General features: G+C 33.9%; 1 protein-coding gene across 1 annotated transcript; it reads right to left on the bottom strand.

The window, feature by feature from the left end:
• Positions 1 to 4,024: 4,024 nt before the first annotated feature.
• LOC120218934 (protein ENHANCED DISEASE RESISTANCE 2-like) lies at positions 4,025 to 15,296 on the bottom strand. The gene is made up of 22 exons (XM_039215817.1): positions 14,932 to 15,296; positions 14,350 to 14,424; positions 14,036 to 14,089; positions 13,179 to 13,244; positions 13,002 to 13,060; positions 12,651 to 12,727; positions 11,956 to 12,081; positions 11,497 to 11,531; positions 11,090 to 11,190; positions 10,914 to 11,009; positions 10,523 to 10,587; positions 10,352 to 10,423; positions 9,820 to 9,990; positions 8,734 to 8,906; positions 8,507 to 8,573; positions 8,178 to 8,359; positions 7,461 to 7,562; positions 6,381 to 6,428; positions 5,713 to 5,856; positions 5,531 to 5,621; positions 4,965 to 5,071; positions 4,025 to 4,443 (listed from the first exon to the last, which is right to left on the bottom strand). The coding sequence occupies exons 1-22, from the start codon at positions 15,196 to 15,198 to the stop codon at positions 4,351 to 4,353; spliced, it is 2,271 nt and encodes a 756-aa protein (XP_039071748.1). The 5' UTR covers positions 15,199 to 15,296; the 3' UTR covers positions 4,025 to 4,350.
• Between the last annotated feature and the right edge of the window lie 670 nt (positions 15,297 to 15,966).

Raw genomic sequence — 15,966 nt, 5'->3', positions numbered from 1 at the left:
AATATTATGTATGGATTCATGAACATGAGCATATGTTTGTTATGAGTTATATGTTATTGTATGTGTGATATGATTTGTATGAATATATGTTAGTGTGATAAAACATAGGAATTGATATAAGTGACATATATGTCACATAAGCTATATGATATATATATGAACATAAGTAAACAAGACATGACATATGTGCTTACATAAGAACATGAGAAATAATATAAACAATGTGATAAAGATTATAAGAGTTATATGAAATTGAATTAAATAAATAGAATAATCTAGTATTTAAATATTGTGAGATAAGTAATATAATTCATATGTTATTGTAAAGGTTAGTGTAATAAATCATGTAAGTTGGTAAAAGGGAAATGAGATAAGATAAGTAGCAATTACCTATAAGATTTAAATAAGATTCAAATAAGATTATTTGAATATGTAACGTAAACTATATATATAGGTGACTTAGATATTATACAATTTAAGCATGAAATGAACATAAGATATAGTCAGGTGAAATTATTATGTGATATGAGTATATGAATATGTTAGATAAGTAATAGAGGGAGGTCGATATGTTAAATGAACTATGACCTAAAAATGTTAGGTTTTTATATTATATGAAGTATAGTACCAAAGTACTTGAAATCACGTGAGGATGTTATAGGAATTAGAAATATAAATTATATGGCATTAATGTATCAATTATAGGAAAATGAGTACATAATATTGTAATAAATTATAGAAATTGGTGTAATGAAATTATATGAATAAGTGAAAGAGCAAAATAAGTTAAGCGACATTAACCTAAACTATATTATGAATTAGTGGTATAAGAATATGATATAAAATATGCAATAAGAATCTATGTGTTAAATGATAAATATGAACTTATTAGAACAAAAGATAAGATATGTGACTATGAGTATTGAATATGTATCTATATGATATAACCTATAAGATCATATGAAATATTATATGACTATGTGATCATATGAAAAAGAATATAAGTATATGCAAGTTATATAGAAATGAGTTGTGTAACCATGCCTGATATGTATTACATGTATGTGAACATAAGAGAATAAAACATAAATTATATGAAAATATATGATTCATATGATGTGACCTATGTGAACATATGAGAAAGTGTATAAGTTAAATGTATTACATGAACTACGTGATTACATGTATATGTGAATGAAGCTACGAGTTTATATGAATATGTGATATGTTTACATGAATATGAAAAAAGATATAAAAGATAATGCCTATGATATGTGTCATGAGAGCTAGGGGTATAGTTGGCATGCCAAGAGTTGAGGGTCTACGCGGTCCTTCGGGACATATATGTATCCTTTGGAACATCTATGAGGTCTTTTGAGACACATACTTGGTCATTGGAATATGTATATGGATCTAAAGGAATTTTCTATGTGGTCCTTACAGACATCTTATATGGCACTTCAGTGCATTTCTACGCGGCACTACGGTGCAATTCTACGTGGCACTTCGGTGCATTTATACGAGTTGTGGTGACAGCATTAGTGCACAACCTCTATAGACTCACATATCTATAGTTCTCACATATGTACATGGGCTAACAAAGAGATAACAATAAATATATCACATGTAATGTATATTCTTTTGTGAGATGAATGATGTTATATGATTTATATGATGATGTGTGTATTGATTGGTTAAATGAATCATATGTTGATTAAAAGAATATATATAAATGATAAAAATATTGATAGTGAAATAAGGTTAGAGATGAAATTAGGGTGTGATATGTATATGTGTATATTACATTGCATATAATGTGGTATTGTTTCGATGTAGCGTCATGAGAGGATATGTTCATACATGTTTATATAGTTAGAGTTCTTTTATAAGTTTAATGCCTCACTAAGTCATAGACTTGCGTGTGAGTGTTTCACACGTAGGTTCTGAAAAGATTAAGGAGCTGAGAGGAGCAAGACATGTCAGTTCTCCTTACCGAAGATCAGATCAGAAAAGAATTAATAGTATGTATTTTTGTAATACAAATTATGGTTGGCATGTAAATAAAGATTTAAATTCGATATGCTCTAATTGAGTTTTTGTAAACTCATAGGATTATAATTTATTCAAATTAGTCAGTTGTATTCAGAAAAAGTTTTAAAATTATTCACTATTTTGTACAAGTAAAGGTTTTGAAAAGTCAATGTGACACCTCGTACTCATATCCGGGTAGAGTACGGGTTGGGGTGTTACATGGACCATCAGAAAACTAATGAAAATAAAGAGTGAAGCCTTTTCAATTTTAGCTATTGGTGCCACGAATACTAAAGAACTATAGGAAAATATAAGAGTTCATAGAGATAAGGTTTACTGGCAAAAGGTGATTTGGTTTCCACTTCACATCCCAAAGCTAAGCATTATCTCATGGATGGCAATTCTGGATCGTCTTCCTACTCGAGATAGGCTTATTAGAATGGGTATTGCGTCTGAAAGTCTTTGTATTATGTGCAATGAGGACCATGAATCTAGAAATCATTTGTTTGTTGACTGTATTTATTCTACTTCACTATGGAATTCTATTATGAATCTATCTAGCATGAGAGATACTCACATGTCTCGGGATTCAAGGCTTCAATGGGCTACTCAAACATGGAAGGGCAAGTCTCTACTTTCTACTGTAATGCGGATCGCCTGGACTACTTTCATATACTTCATTTGGGATGAGAGAAACAGAAGAATTTTCAATAGAGGAACAAGAACAGCAGACCAACTACTCAAGGCTATAAAGGAGTTTGTTCGAATCAAAATCAGTGACAAGGGGTTTAATAGACTAGACTATGTTAATTCTAGACTTTGTAATTACTGGGGTATAGACTAACTTCTTGTAAATATGTGTTTATACTCCCAATTGGGATGACAGTTATATGATGAACCATTTCTATTTGGGTATTAAAATTCTACTTATCCAAAAAAAAATATTTGGCACGTTAATTTAATCCTTTTAAGTTTTAACATGTGTTTTTTAAAGAATTAGAATGCGAACGAACTTTAAGTTAAAACGAATAAATTTAAATAAAATTCGTAGGATGGGAGGGAATTAGATAATACTAGTTTTAACTGATGATTTCTTAAAGATGACATTTAACTCACACGAGGGGATAATCAACTACTGTGTATGAAATAGCTATAAACCATGATTAGTAGTCAAAGTTTGATGTAAAAAAAGAACAAATAGTTTTCACCCTGACAGGATTGAAAAAGACCCTGCACCTACTGCATGCATGGCCGTGGGATGTGGAAAAAGAACACATCTTTTTAGGGTAAAAGAAAGTATTGAAGTTGAAATGAATTAGATTCCCACTCAAGTAGTCAAAGAAAGGAGCATAGTTAGGTTCATGTTTGATTTGATTTGATATCTTAATGTAAAGTACAACTAAACATGTTTACCAATTAATAGCGCATCTCTGCTTATCTCAACGGTAGGGCAATTTCAGGGTTACCCATGTAATTGAAATATGACCATTGGCTAGCCTTGAGTTGGGGCATGGCGTTGGTTTGAATGAGGGGTAATTTTGAATTTCCATGGTTTCCTTAAAGAGAAAGCTTGGGGAACATTTGGTCAAAAATAAAAAAAAATTAGGTGGTGCTGAAACAAATGAGGCAACACAACGGATAAACATTCAACAAGAAAACAAACTGCGTTATTAATGTATACAATCTTCTTCTCAATTTTCGAGTTATGATATATTATTATTAATATATCAAATAATTATTTTAAATAAAATATGTAACAAATATAAGTTCGGTAAAGAGAAAGATGTGAATAGTATAGTCATTTGTTTTCTAAGAGAAAAGAACTCATGTTTCACCAATTCAATCTCCTTAGCTTTTGGCAAAATGAACAAACAATCGTATTCCAATTCAAATCCTAGAAAAATACAACTCTTTCTCAACAAAATATTGTAGCAAATGAGTTTGGATTAAAGAATTACAATGAACCCAAACGGCATTGAAAAGAATTTCACTGTATGTGGGATTTTTTTTTTGTACAAAATAATATAATATTGTTCAAGCTTTCGAAGGAAAAAAAATGATATTGTTCAAACGTAAATACAGGTGGCTTCTTTAGCCACTGATTTTACCAAATGCTGGTCTTCTCGAAACAAGCAAGACTACATACTTAAAAGATACAGAATTTGGGATAGAAAATGTCACCAAATTTTTTGGAAGCCAACTCATCGAATAAGTCTTGTACTGCACCACATGAAATGCTTAAAACTCGAGGTTACTCATAGTTGTAGCAACCTTGGAGCACAAGATGCTTAAAGGCAGGCAGAGTAGAAGTGGAAATCCTCACCCATCCAGTGGAATGGCAGATTCAAGCCTCACACGATTCAGTCGAACACTGCCTAGTATGTACTCGGGCAATTCTTCCTCCACGTTTGCCTGCGGCAGGAGAAAGTATAAGTATCCAGGCTTAAGATGTGGATTGTTAAGGGGACAATTCAAACTTACAATGCACTTTAAATCTATGTTACTTGAGTGTGAGTGTCGGATATGGATGTATAGGACATGGGTATAGATAGACTTTTCTAAAGTTTTCCATGTATTGGAGGATGCTTAGAGGTTAATATTCCCATAGTCGTGTGTCGGACACGGGTACCTCAAGAAAATTAGAGTCCGAGAGACTTTAAATAGCTACTCTTCATTACTATAGGACTGCCTTTTGTGTTTTTCTTTTTTGTTCCCAGAACACAATCTTGAATATTGAGAAGAGAACATTCAACAGATAGTTCTCAATCATGCCCAAAAGTTTCCCAGCTAATTCCGCATACAATTCACTTGACATTGCATGATAATAACCGTTAAAAGTCCCTACCATTAACTAGCTCAGTTCTAATGCAAAACCAGACCCGCATTTTAGAAGACCGTAATTACTCAGATGAACAGTACAACAGGGCACAAACCTCCATTAGAATTGCAAGATCTACTACTAAACTAGTGACATATCCAAGGACAAGGCCAATAACACTTCTTGCTACTGATGATGACCCGATGTCCACGTCAATCTGCATAATGGAAGATTCAGCAACAGTTGGGATCAGAAAGACCTCATCTAACAAATCAATAAAACTTCATACCAGTCTAGAATTGCTTGTCAACTTTGAAAATTACAAGAAGAGGCATTAATAACTTAAATATGTTAAAGATCATTGAAGCATATATCACTGCCGTGGAACTAAAATTATAGAGATATCAAAAGACTTTTGATCCTGATAATATGTGGGCTTCAAAGATTGCAATAAATTCCTTGACTTGGTTTTCCGGTATAAGGAATAAAACAGATTCAAGCTCCCACTTGATCCCATAATGCATGCTTAGATAAACCATGAAATTCTCTGTTTTCGTATATTTGTAGTTTCTGGGCAAAGTGCATCAATATCATACCTAAAATAAATTGTAGATTCAACAATACTAGCTTGCCTACCGAGGCAAAGAAAATAGAAAAAAAATCTTAGATTGCATTACCTCCAAAAATTGTCTTGCCTGAAATATTTGCAAGCAACAGCTTTCCCAAGTAGGCAAGCTTTTGTTCCAACAGCACGCTTGACCATCCAATACCCCTGTGTGCATTTAGCAACAACTAAGCTTTTCACTGGCATTAGAACAGTAGATAAAAACCAGTTGATATGTTTACAATATAACATTCCATACCTCAACAATGCTTGGTATCAGTTTAAATCTTGCATCACGAAATGCATCTGTTCCTTCCACAAACTTTTCCAGCAAAGAATCTTTATTCACAGGCCTGTCAGCAGCATAGTAGAGGACCAAACTATAGTTCGGTTTTGCAGGAATCTGAAAGAAAGGCACCAAAACATATATCCTCTTTGAAAGACCAAAGTAAAAGTTGTTGCAAAGTGAAAACTAATTCCATAAAAACTCTCCCCCCCTGCAATTATTCCCGTTACTAACCACCAAAGTCGGTATTCTTCGGAGAAAAGTAGAAACTGGAAGTGAATTTAAGGTCAGAGCATGATCTTCATTGACCATCGACAACAACAAAATTTGTTCAAAATTTACAACTTTAGTCTTCATATCATCCACTATATACATGCGTATTTCAGGATTAGAATTTCTTTCTATGATCACATCATTTTGTGTTCAGAAATAAAACATTACCATTAATGATCTCAAAACTATATGTCCCAAGCAAGCATCTTTCAGCTTTTAATAGTAAGGCTTCTGCCGGCTTAAGCTTTTAAAAAGGAAAACAATTTTCATAACCAACTTTCTGCAACTGTAAAAATTTCCAGTCTCTGACAGGTTTGTTCAAAAAACACGTGCTAATAAAGTAGGTAGAAATTCGTCCACATGCGTACCTCGAGATTAATCACAAGGACAAACGGAAGTTTTTTCCCGGCATCAGACTGAAAATGAAAAATAGCAGTTAGGTCTCATAAAGCTGTTTTTCAATCAGGCAAAATAACGCAGAATGCCTCCAATATTCTCGAATTAGTCTCATGATACACAAAAGATGTTTGCAGTTGAGATGAGGATGTTGCAATGGCTGTGTGAGTATACCAGAAAAGACCGGACAAGAAACAGGGGAAAATGGGGTTACTGATTTCAAGGACAAGGGGAGGGAGATGTGCTGAAATTTGGTAAGGGCCTTGTTTCTTATTGTTAGACAGAGAAATATAAATGGTTTGAGAAAATAGGAATTGAAAAAACTAAATACCGTCTACATCACCAGAAAAAAACTTTGAAACTTTTAGTTGTTTCTTATTGTTAGACAAAAAAACATAAATGGTTTGAGAAAATAGAAATTGAAGAAACTACACACTATTGAGATCACCGTAAAAACTCAAGACTTCGAAACTTTCCATTGTAGGTTCAATGGTTGATTCATCAGTTTAAAATGCTAATCAAGTTAGGAAAAATTAATAAAAACTCAACTGAATGCATCTTTTAATTCCAGATCAGAACTGTCATAAAGTAAATGTACAGAGAAAAAAAAACAAGCATACAAATTGACTTCCTGCTACATAAGCAAGGCTAAAGATGATTTTCTAGGAATAATAGTACATATGATAAGCAAAACCAAGAAAATACATTAGATTTTGCATATAATATATATAAAAGAGTATTCTTTTAGCATAAGAATGCTTTGGCATAGCATGAAAAATTGTGAAACCTGGAAAGCCACTAGTTCATCTTATAGATTTTAGCACTAAAAAGTTCAGAATGTAAAATGCACATATCGAGAAGGATTCCATAAACTTATAGTAGTTTTACTAATCTACGCAACGATTGCTGAAAGTGTTTGAAAAAAAATAAAAACCAAAAGAATCCAATCAAAGCAGCAAATTTGCTATGAATGAAGCAACTTTCACATGACTTTCATACACACTCCACACTTGAAAGGAAATGGGAACAAAGTATGAAACCTAGTACAATACCTGAACTTGAGACTTTGGATGCAGTGCAATTTTATCTGTGGCTTTATCGACTTTGAACCAGTCAACAGCTATGAGTTTGAGAAGGGGTTCTCCACCAGTTATCTGCAAAAAAGCTTGTGGGTTACTCAATTGATTCCTTGCAGAATATCGGCAAGAACAAGGAATGCGAAGCAAAAATTACAGATATACTAAAAAAACATAGGAAGAGGATGTCAACTATAAAAGGGAAATTTTCATCACAGGAAAAACCATGCTTCCTCGGTTTTTATATTTGAACCTGTTGTTGTGCAAGCTGAAAACTCATTAAGCAAGTGCAGTTAAAAGCATCGGAAAAATCATTCAAAATTTAAAAATATTATAAAAGTTTTTTTCATTTTGATGCTGGAGTTTCAGTTTTTCAATCACAGTATTTGAAGCTATAGTTGTCCCACTAATGCATGCAAACATAAAGTCAATTTCAGTTAATTAATCAATTTTATAAACCAGACCTGGCAAGATTAGGTAATGAAACTGCATCAAACGAATTGCTAACAGAATTAATAACTGGCCAACAAAAGCATATGTATCAATAGATACACCAAGCAGACAACAGCTGTCATTCCAATTTGTATCTCTTTTTCCATTATAATAAGCCAATTTAATTTCATGCTTTGATGATATAAGATGATGAGAAGAGTGCACTCGGAACAAATAAAACAATGAAAAGGAAAATCTCACCTTGGCACTATTTTTTAAGTAAGTCTTTCCTCTAATCATAAACCCCGCGCCACCAGGAGAAGTCCAACAATTTGTATCAGCATCATCCTTTCCCTTGTGGAGGGAACCATTGAATTGACTTGCATCAACATGGATAGGGGGTACGCTGGGATCTAGTTCCTTATTTGCATCTTGAGTTGCATCTGCAGTGACGTAAACAAAAACAAAATGAACAAAGAATGCATAAATATTAAAATATATATATTTCCTGGATAAAGTCTTTACACTTTTACAAATTAAAGTAAAAGCAGGTTAATCTTTCCAAATATAGATTTAATAAAAGAAATAACCTAAAGTTTGCTTCAAAGATGAGCTTGAGAGGGCCGAAGATGCATGCTTCTCCTTAACTGGCTTTTCCTGCTAAAGTTGAGAGCTAATCATCGACAATAGAATTTTTCAAGAAAACGATTAACAAGTAGGTTACATCAATTCACAAATAGAGCAATAAATTTTAAGTCTTCTTTTGGAGGAGAGGAAGGCACTTGTGTTTTTCAATGAGGTGAAGAGGAAAGGATACCTCCTTTTCTGGTTCATCATCACTCTCTTCGTCTTCTGTGGTTGAAGATGAGGCACCGGAAATTGCATCATAGAATTCATCTGGCAGCTCGCCATCAGGATGTTTTGAATGCCCACCCATGGAGGAAGATTCACATTTGAGTGATGGATTTGCACCGATATATTCCTTTAAACCTGAAACACATTAACAAGAAAACATAACTGACACTGCAGTGATTGTGGCATAAAGTAAATAATATCAGCAAGAGAAGCCTGCAGGTTTTGATTCGGCTTTAAATATTTCTTGAAAATGTCATGTATGTTCTCATTGTTACAAACGTCTCAGTCTGTATGAAATATGTGGAAGTACTCCTTTATATTGACACTGTCAGAAACTCAAACAATGTATATTCAGCATAAACCTAAAAGTGGCTGAGACAAAATTAATCCTGTCCAATAGAATCTATCACTGCCGAGGTAAACGAAATAGGTCCATCCTGCCTTGAGCATGAAAGTCCTGAGTATATGATCATATGAAAGAGAAGATACAGATGTTGGATATCAGTGAAGTTAGGTTGTTTCAGCAGATCAAGGAAACATTACTGACATGACAAAATGAAGTGACTGGCACATATGATATCAATGACAAAACCCTGCAGGTTTTGATCCAGTTTAAATATTTCCTGAAAAGTAGGCATTTATTTTCTTATTGTTGCTAGTATCTGTGTCTGTGTGAAATCTGAGGACGGGAAAGTTCTATATTCTAGTCACATTCTCAGAAAATCAAGAAATGTAAACCCAGAATAAACCTGAAAGTGGCTGAGAAAAAAATCAATCCTGTCCGAAAGAACCTATTACTGCCAGTGCAAAGATAAATAAAAGAGGTCTATCATCCCTTGATCATGAAAGTCCTATGGATAGGAAAGGACAGCAGTGCATTTTGGAGATCAGTGAAGTTAATTTGTCTTAGTTCATCAAGTCTCTAATAAGCACAAAATATATGAAATCCCACCTATCTAACAGGGATACCAGCTCTGATTTTCTGAGACATTAACTGTTAGCATCAGATCAAAAGACAGATAATAAAGACTTCATTAGATAACTCAACCTGCCACTTGGGATAATAATGCATACGGAATGGTCTTTTCAAACTTTGAGTAGTTATTTTTCTTCCATTTACCCCATCCAGCATTATGAATCTCCAACATATGTGTTACAAGGCATTTTTCAGTGTTTGAACCGTCGGGTCCATTTAAACTTCTAACCTCCCAAGTAGATGCTGCAATCCATGGAAATAAACATGCAAATTATGAACGGATATAAAAAGTATTTATATCAAAAGGTCCCATAAGAAACATATGAAATCGTTTAGTGACAATCACTACCGTATGAAAAATTAAAGTTCCACAGAATGGAAACTTGTCCTCTAAAAGCAGAGCATTTGCTACAACTAGAGAATATAGAAATACTTACGATCAACTCCCTTAAAAAAAATTGAAGTACCTAGGGAACGTGTGGAGTCTACGGAAGAAATATAGTGGCATTGCCTCTTATGTTAAAGGTCCAATGCATTCAAGCTATAGATGTTATAAATGCTTCAGACGAAAATGCTTATTCCAACTAGCAGTATAGATCCTTACGTTTAATTGTTGTACGTTGGTATCCATTTCTTGGAGGACGCTTCTTATGTACAGCAGGAAACTGCAAAATTGCTGGCGATAAATACTTGTCAAATGTGAGTGAAATGGAGGCAAGAAAAATGTTAGTTTCCATATAAATAAATTAAAATTATTATTTGCAGGTTCTCTTACTATATGCTCCATCCTGCCCTTGAAACCATTGCCTAGAGAAGACAAAATCTTTCTTGGATTGCCATCTACAAACATGTAACATGAAAAGTGAATGCAGGACAATGACAAAAAAAAGACATACTCGATCTAATTTAACTAGCTGATGTCTGACTGAGGAACCTAATACTGTTCAACTTTTAATTATCCTTCCAATGAGAAAAACAAATTACGAGGATACATCGACCTCTAATTATCCGTTTAATGAGAATAATTACGAGGAGAAATTAAAGCAAAGTGAAAATTTTGGAAGTGCACGATGAAATCCACTTGATATCTTTTACGATATATGCACTACACATTGTCGGGGAATGGTTCCTCAAAGAGTACAAGTAATCCGTTCTGAAAAACATACCGAGTAAGATATTTAGGATCATATGTTCCATAGACAACATCATAATTTCCATCATAAGAATCTACTAGCTCCAAGTCACCTGTCAGCATATCCCACCTGTGAAGATAGTTAGTAGGGAAACCAAACTTCCATTACTAGGAAATATGAAATCATGGAACATAGGCGGAACAACTTACTCGTATCTCCTTTGGCGGTCCGTGTTTAAGATTACTTCTAGAACAGTATCTACACTTGCATCTACAAGAGCGACAGCCTTTACAAGAGAAGCTTTTCCACTCTACAGATAATTTAAAGAACATTTAGGGAAGAGCTTGAGTAATTCATCTGATGAAGAGAAATTGCAAAACTTTGATGCTGTTAGGTAATTTGAGGAAAATTGACTTCTGTAATAATTTAAGGTGAAAGAAAGCTGCAGGGGCACAGGATTTAGATATTTTAAATATTTCTGTACATATATTTGACAGCAAAGAGAACGAGATACGGCAAAAGTTCCAGTTACATGGAAAATTCTATCATTATGCTTGTCCTATATTTAAAAAAAATAAAAAAAGGAAAGAAACAACAAGTATAATGGCATAAATACCTTTGAATCAGACACATCCTCAAGGATTCTAACACCTGAAACCAAAGTGAACAATTATTTGGTTATATAACCTTTTCCATTAGGACCATTCTGTTCATATTGAGAGACTCTTAACATACCTTTACAAACAATGAATTCTTTCATTTACTTAACTTAAAGAGAGGAAAATTTCAAATCTTATTCTGACATGCTCAGAAACCGATGCATGATAAAGCTAGAGATATTCTGACAAAAAGGATTGCTTAAAGGATGGATTTGAGTCTAATCAACCATTCCAAGTTTTCCAGTTATGCATGGATTATTGTCTGTGTTGCTTTTATTTATCATTTCTCCAAGCTAAAAAGTTCAATTCCAGTGGTACTCTTTATGCTTTTTTAGCTTGCCATTTTCTTTTGGATTAATCCATTTCATTTACCACCGCCCCCCCCCCAAAAAAAAATAAAAGTATAAGAAGTATACCATTGATCGTACGAACACATTTCCATTCATGTGCTTCAATTGCATCTCCAAACTCCCCTTCAAAGTCCCCAAATGATCCACTATTACCCAAGCTTGAGCCTTGCCGCGAAAGCATATCTGGACCACCTATGAACAGCAGAAATAAAAGAAAATTGTAAATCTTATATGCACTATAAACTAATCACAGTAAGTTGAGAAATCATTACTATGTACTATTATAATCATAAAGGTTATATATTAAAATAAATAGAAAGAACAAGTGGAAAAATGATTTTGGAAAGGAAAGGCCCTTCATATAAGTTCATTCCTTAATTTAAATTCAAATATCCCAACACTTTTTTTTCTTAAAAGTAACATAATTTTTTTGGATTACTCAAAATTATCAAATTTCTCCAAAAGGTATGTTCAAGATTTTCGATGTCACAAAGTTAAGTTTCTCATAGCTATCCAATTGACTAGGAATACCCATGAAGTGTTAACTTACTATAATTCAACATTACTTTTATTGGTAATAGCGGAAAGGTTCTTGCAGTCAATTGCATTTCAAATGCTTTTCATAATTATGCCACAAAGTGGACACAAAATAATATTCTTTGAAAATTAAGAATTTCGAAGAACTGACGAACCAAACTTCTCCTTTAGAACCTTAAAAGAAGAAATGACCAAAACCATAATGAAGATAAATTCCAATTCACCTTGGCCAATTCTTATAAGCTTTTTTAATCCAGATGCATATCGCCTTACTCGAGGTCGATGGCCTTCCAAATCAATGCTTCAGAAAAAAATGAGATATATATATTTGGATCAGGAAAGAAGGAAATGTCGATAAAACAAAGACAGGCATGTAGAGATCAACTTGATTTTGTGACGGGTAGCAACTTCATTTTATTCCTCTCACAGATAAGTATCCTTCCATTCATAGTCTCTTCTCAAACCTATCAATGGAACTTTCTCCTTGACCGGTTATACATAAATTTGTCTAAAATTGATGCTCAGTTAGTAAAATCAAGGCTACTATATAAAGATAGTCGAGGAGAATTGCTTACTCCGCCTCCATGCTTAATTTGTTTCTGGCACCTCCTCCTCTTGAAAGCTCATATTCAGCCTGTCAAAATAGGTAGCAAGCGAATAAGAAAAAATCAGAAAGAGTAAAAGAAGTTCAAATCTTCTAAGAAAGCAACCAAATTATAATAGTCAAACTATTTTATGCGACTTCTTTGTACCTGGTTCTTGGCATAGTCAAATGCCTCAATCCATTTTTTCGATTCTTCAGCCGTGGTACAAGCAATCTTGAAGCAGGAAAATCTAAGTTAGTCATGACCCACTTCAAAGCACAAGACTATATGTCCATCAATAAGATAAGTGATTCAAAGAGTTAATCGTCTATATACAAAAATGGAAAGTTGGCATTTGCGAGATGCTATGGAGGACACGTCATTGGAGAACCAACAAAGTGCATCATCATTCACTGAAGGCAAGAAGGATTTTCATCCAAAAAAAAGTTATGGTTTAGATTACTGAAACAATGACAACTATGCGAGAAAGGTAACCATGATTTTAGAGCAGCATGGTAGAAGAGATTTTCCTTTTGACTATTGTAGGGGACTGGGGACAATTATCTCTCTCTGATCAGCATGGTTTAAAGATGGATTATTGCCACACTCGTGATAGTTTGAAGTTGAAAAAGTCAAAAAGAACAAAGTCAGCTTTAACCAGTAACGTAAACTTTCTAGGTGATCCAGTTGAACTCTAAAAGATAAAAATAAAGCCAACCAAAAAGGTAAAGATAAAGTCAACCAGTTACAATTTTACGAGAAAACCCATAGAAATATTAGGTCAGGTCTACCGAAGCATTTAATATCTTTTGACATATTTCAAAATTAATAATTGGGAGAAGTTTAAAAGTGGGCCAACACAAGCATACTATGACCCAAACATTTGTATAACCTGAAAGGTAATATTCAATAAGTCAACAAACTCGAAGAATTATACATAGCAACAGAATGTCATGTCATGCATGATAAAAGCTAGGATCTAGCAATCCTTGTCAATTGGATTGTGTGAAATGAAACAAACTTACTTCTCCTTTCTTGGTCTCATCCAATCGACTGTAAAACTGTATAGTGTAGTATTCCTACAAATTGTTAACAGAAAAAAAGAACACTGTCAATCACATGATTGAGCTTCACTATTGATTAACCATACAAACATTTGATTATCCGGTCGAGCTGCAAGCCAAGTGATTCAACTAAATCAAATAGTTTACACAAACAAACACCAGAAAGTGGGGGAAAAAGAGCCACATTGTACTGCCTGAGAGCAAAGTTTTGAAGGAAAAAAATTGTGAATAATAAATATGAACGTAAAAAATGATAGTAACTAACACAGGTTTACCTCATTGCCAACTTTTCGAACCCCTGTCTCCTCCACCATTAGTGTGGGTCCTATGATACCCTTCCTAATAGGTTTCTGGACGAGGAAACATGTTAGCAACCATAAAAAACAATTAAGTAATTGTTTCTTCGTTCACATTGGCAAGAGCGATCAATGAAGAAATGCAAGAACATGCTTTAAAAAACACATATAATAGTTTATTCCAAGGACTCTCTTTCAGTTGTACTGTCAAAGGCCCCAAAGTTTAGTTAAGAGGCCATTTTAGAAAGCCAAATTTCATAACCATGTAACGGCAAGTTAAACTCTATAAGAAACTGCAATCATTTGATACATTAGGTGCATCCTGTTTAATGTTATTTACAGTTTTAATCAGCTTCCTACAAATTTCAAACTCCAATGCATTTGTCTTTCTAAGAATTGCAAATACCTAAATCAGTTTCAACCTTCAATAAGAAATATATCAAAATTTCGCCGTATTTGATCCTTAAAAACGGAATAAGAACAAAATATTCAGACGGATACATAATCACAGTCTGCAATAAACTGAAACCAAATAAGGAAAAGGAAAATGACGTTACGTACAGAGCCGGGGTTTTCTTGAGGATCTCTTCTATACATCTCAACGTATTTTCCTCTTATATAGAGGAATCGATGATGGCAATACTCATGGCCGATCGAGTTGACTCCTACATGGTACACCCACCCCGAAAATACCAAAAGCGCCTTCTCGTCCTCGCCGTAGCTCATGCTGCGTCTATACCTATGTTTACTGCCGCTACGGTTAAAGCTGTTGTCACGGCTAAGTTCCGACTCGGTTCCTCCCTCGCCTGATCCCGCCTTCGAATCCATTTCTAAATTTCCTGTTCCAATTACAAATTCAAATTATCGTAGATCGATTAGATTCATAGGCTATCCCCCAAGAATTATAAAAAGGAATTTGATTATGATTTGACTGTGAGTGGTTGGGCGGGAAGGAAGGAATATTTTCGTTTTAGCCCATTTATTTTTTCCATTTATAGACATTGGGAATGTGGGGTCCATTTTAACGGTTATTTTATTGGGGGTCAATTCTTCTTCTAACAAGAACAAAAAGAAAATAAGAAGTTCCAAAGTGGTCAACGTAGCCAAGAAAATTCGGAACCTCTCTCTCGAACGTTGGGTCACATGAGAAACGATCTTGGCATACCGTTGATTTTCTTTAACGTGGCGATATCTGTTGGCGACGTTTTTTTTATAAGCATAATTTATTATCCAAAGAAGAAGTACATCAACAATATGTCTCAAATGGGAGTATAAACACTATTTACAACAAAAATGTTAATTTATATCCCAATAATTACAAAGATTAATGTTAACTCTGTCAATTCTATTAAAATTCCTGTCATTAAATTTGATTCGAACAAAGTCTTTTATGATCTTTAGAACTTGATCAGACGATCTTGACTCTCCTGTGAATATTCTTCTGTTCCTTTTTTCCCATATCGAATAGATAAAAGTAGTCCATGCTAATTTAAATATGGTGATAAGCAGGGATTTACCCTTCCATTCCATAGCAGCCCAATCAATCCTTGTTTCCCAAGTGTTGTGCATGTTACTCAATAAAGAAATACTCAAGAT

The sequence above is a fragment of the Hibiscus syriacus genome, unplaced genomic scaffold (assembly GCF_006381635.1).
Source record: "Hibiscus syriacus cultivar Baekdansim isolate YM2019G1 unplaced genomic scaffold, ASM638163v2 tig00110201_pilon, whole genome shotgun sequence".
Lineage (NCBI taxonomy): Eukaryota > Viridiplantae > Streptophyta > Magnoliopsida > Malvales > Malvaceae > Hibiscus > Hibiscus syriacus.
This window is presented reverse-complemented; position numbering and strand designations above follow the sequence as displayed.

Coding starts and splice junctions, on each gene's coding strand:
- LOC120218934 (XM_039215817.1), bottom strand. CDS start 15,198: ATGGATTCGAAGGCGGGATCAGGCGAGGGAGGAACCGAGTCGGAACTT. Junction 7,563..8,177: donor ACTTAAAAAATAGTGCCAAG/GTGAGATTTTCC, acceptor GCTTTTTTGCAG/ATAACTGGTGGAGAACCCCT. Junction 5,622..5,712: donor TGATACCAAGCATTGTTGAG/GTATGGAATGTT, acceptor AAATGCACACAG/GGGTATTGGATGGTCAAGCG.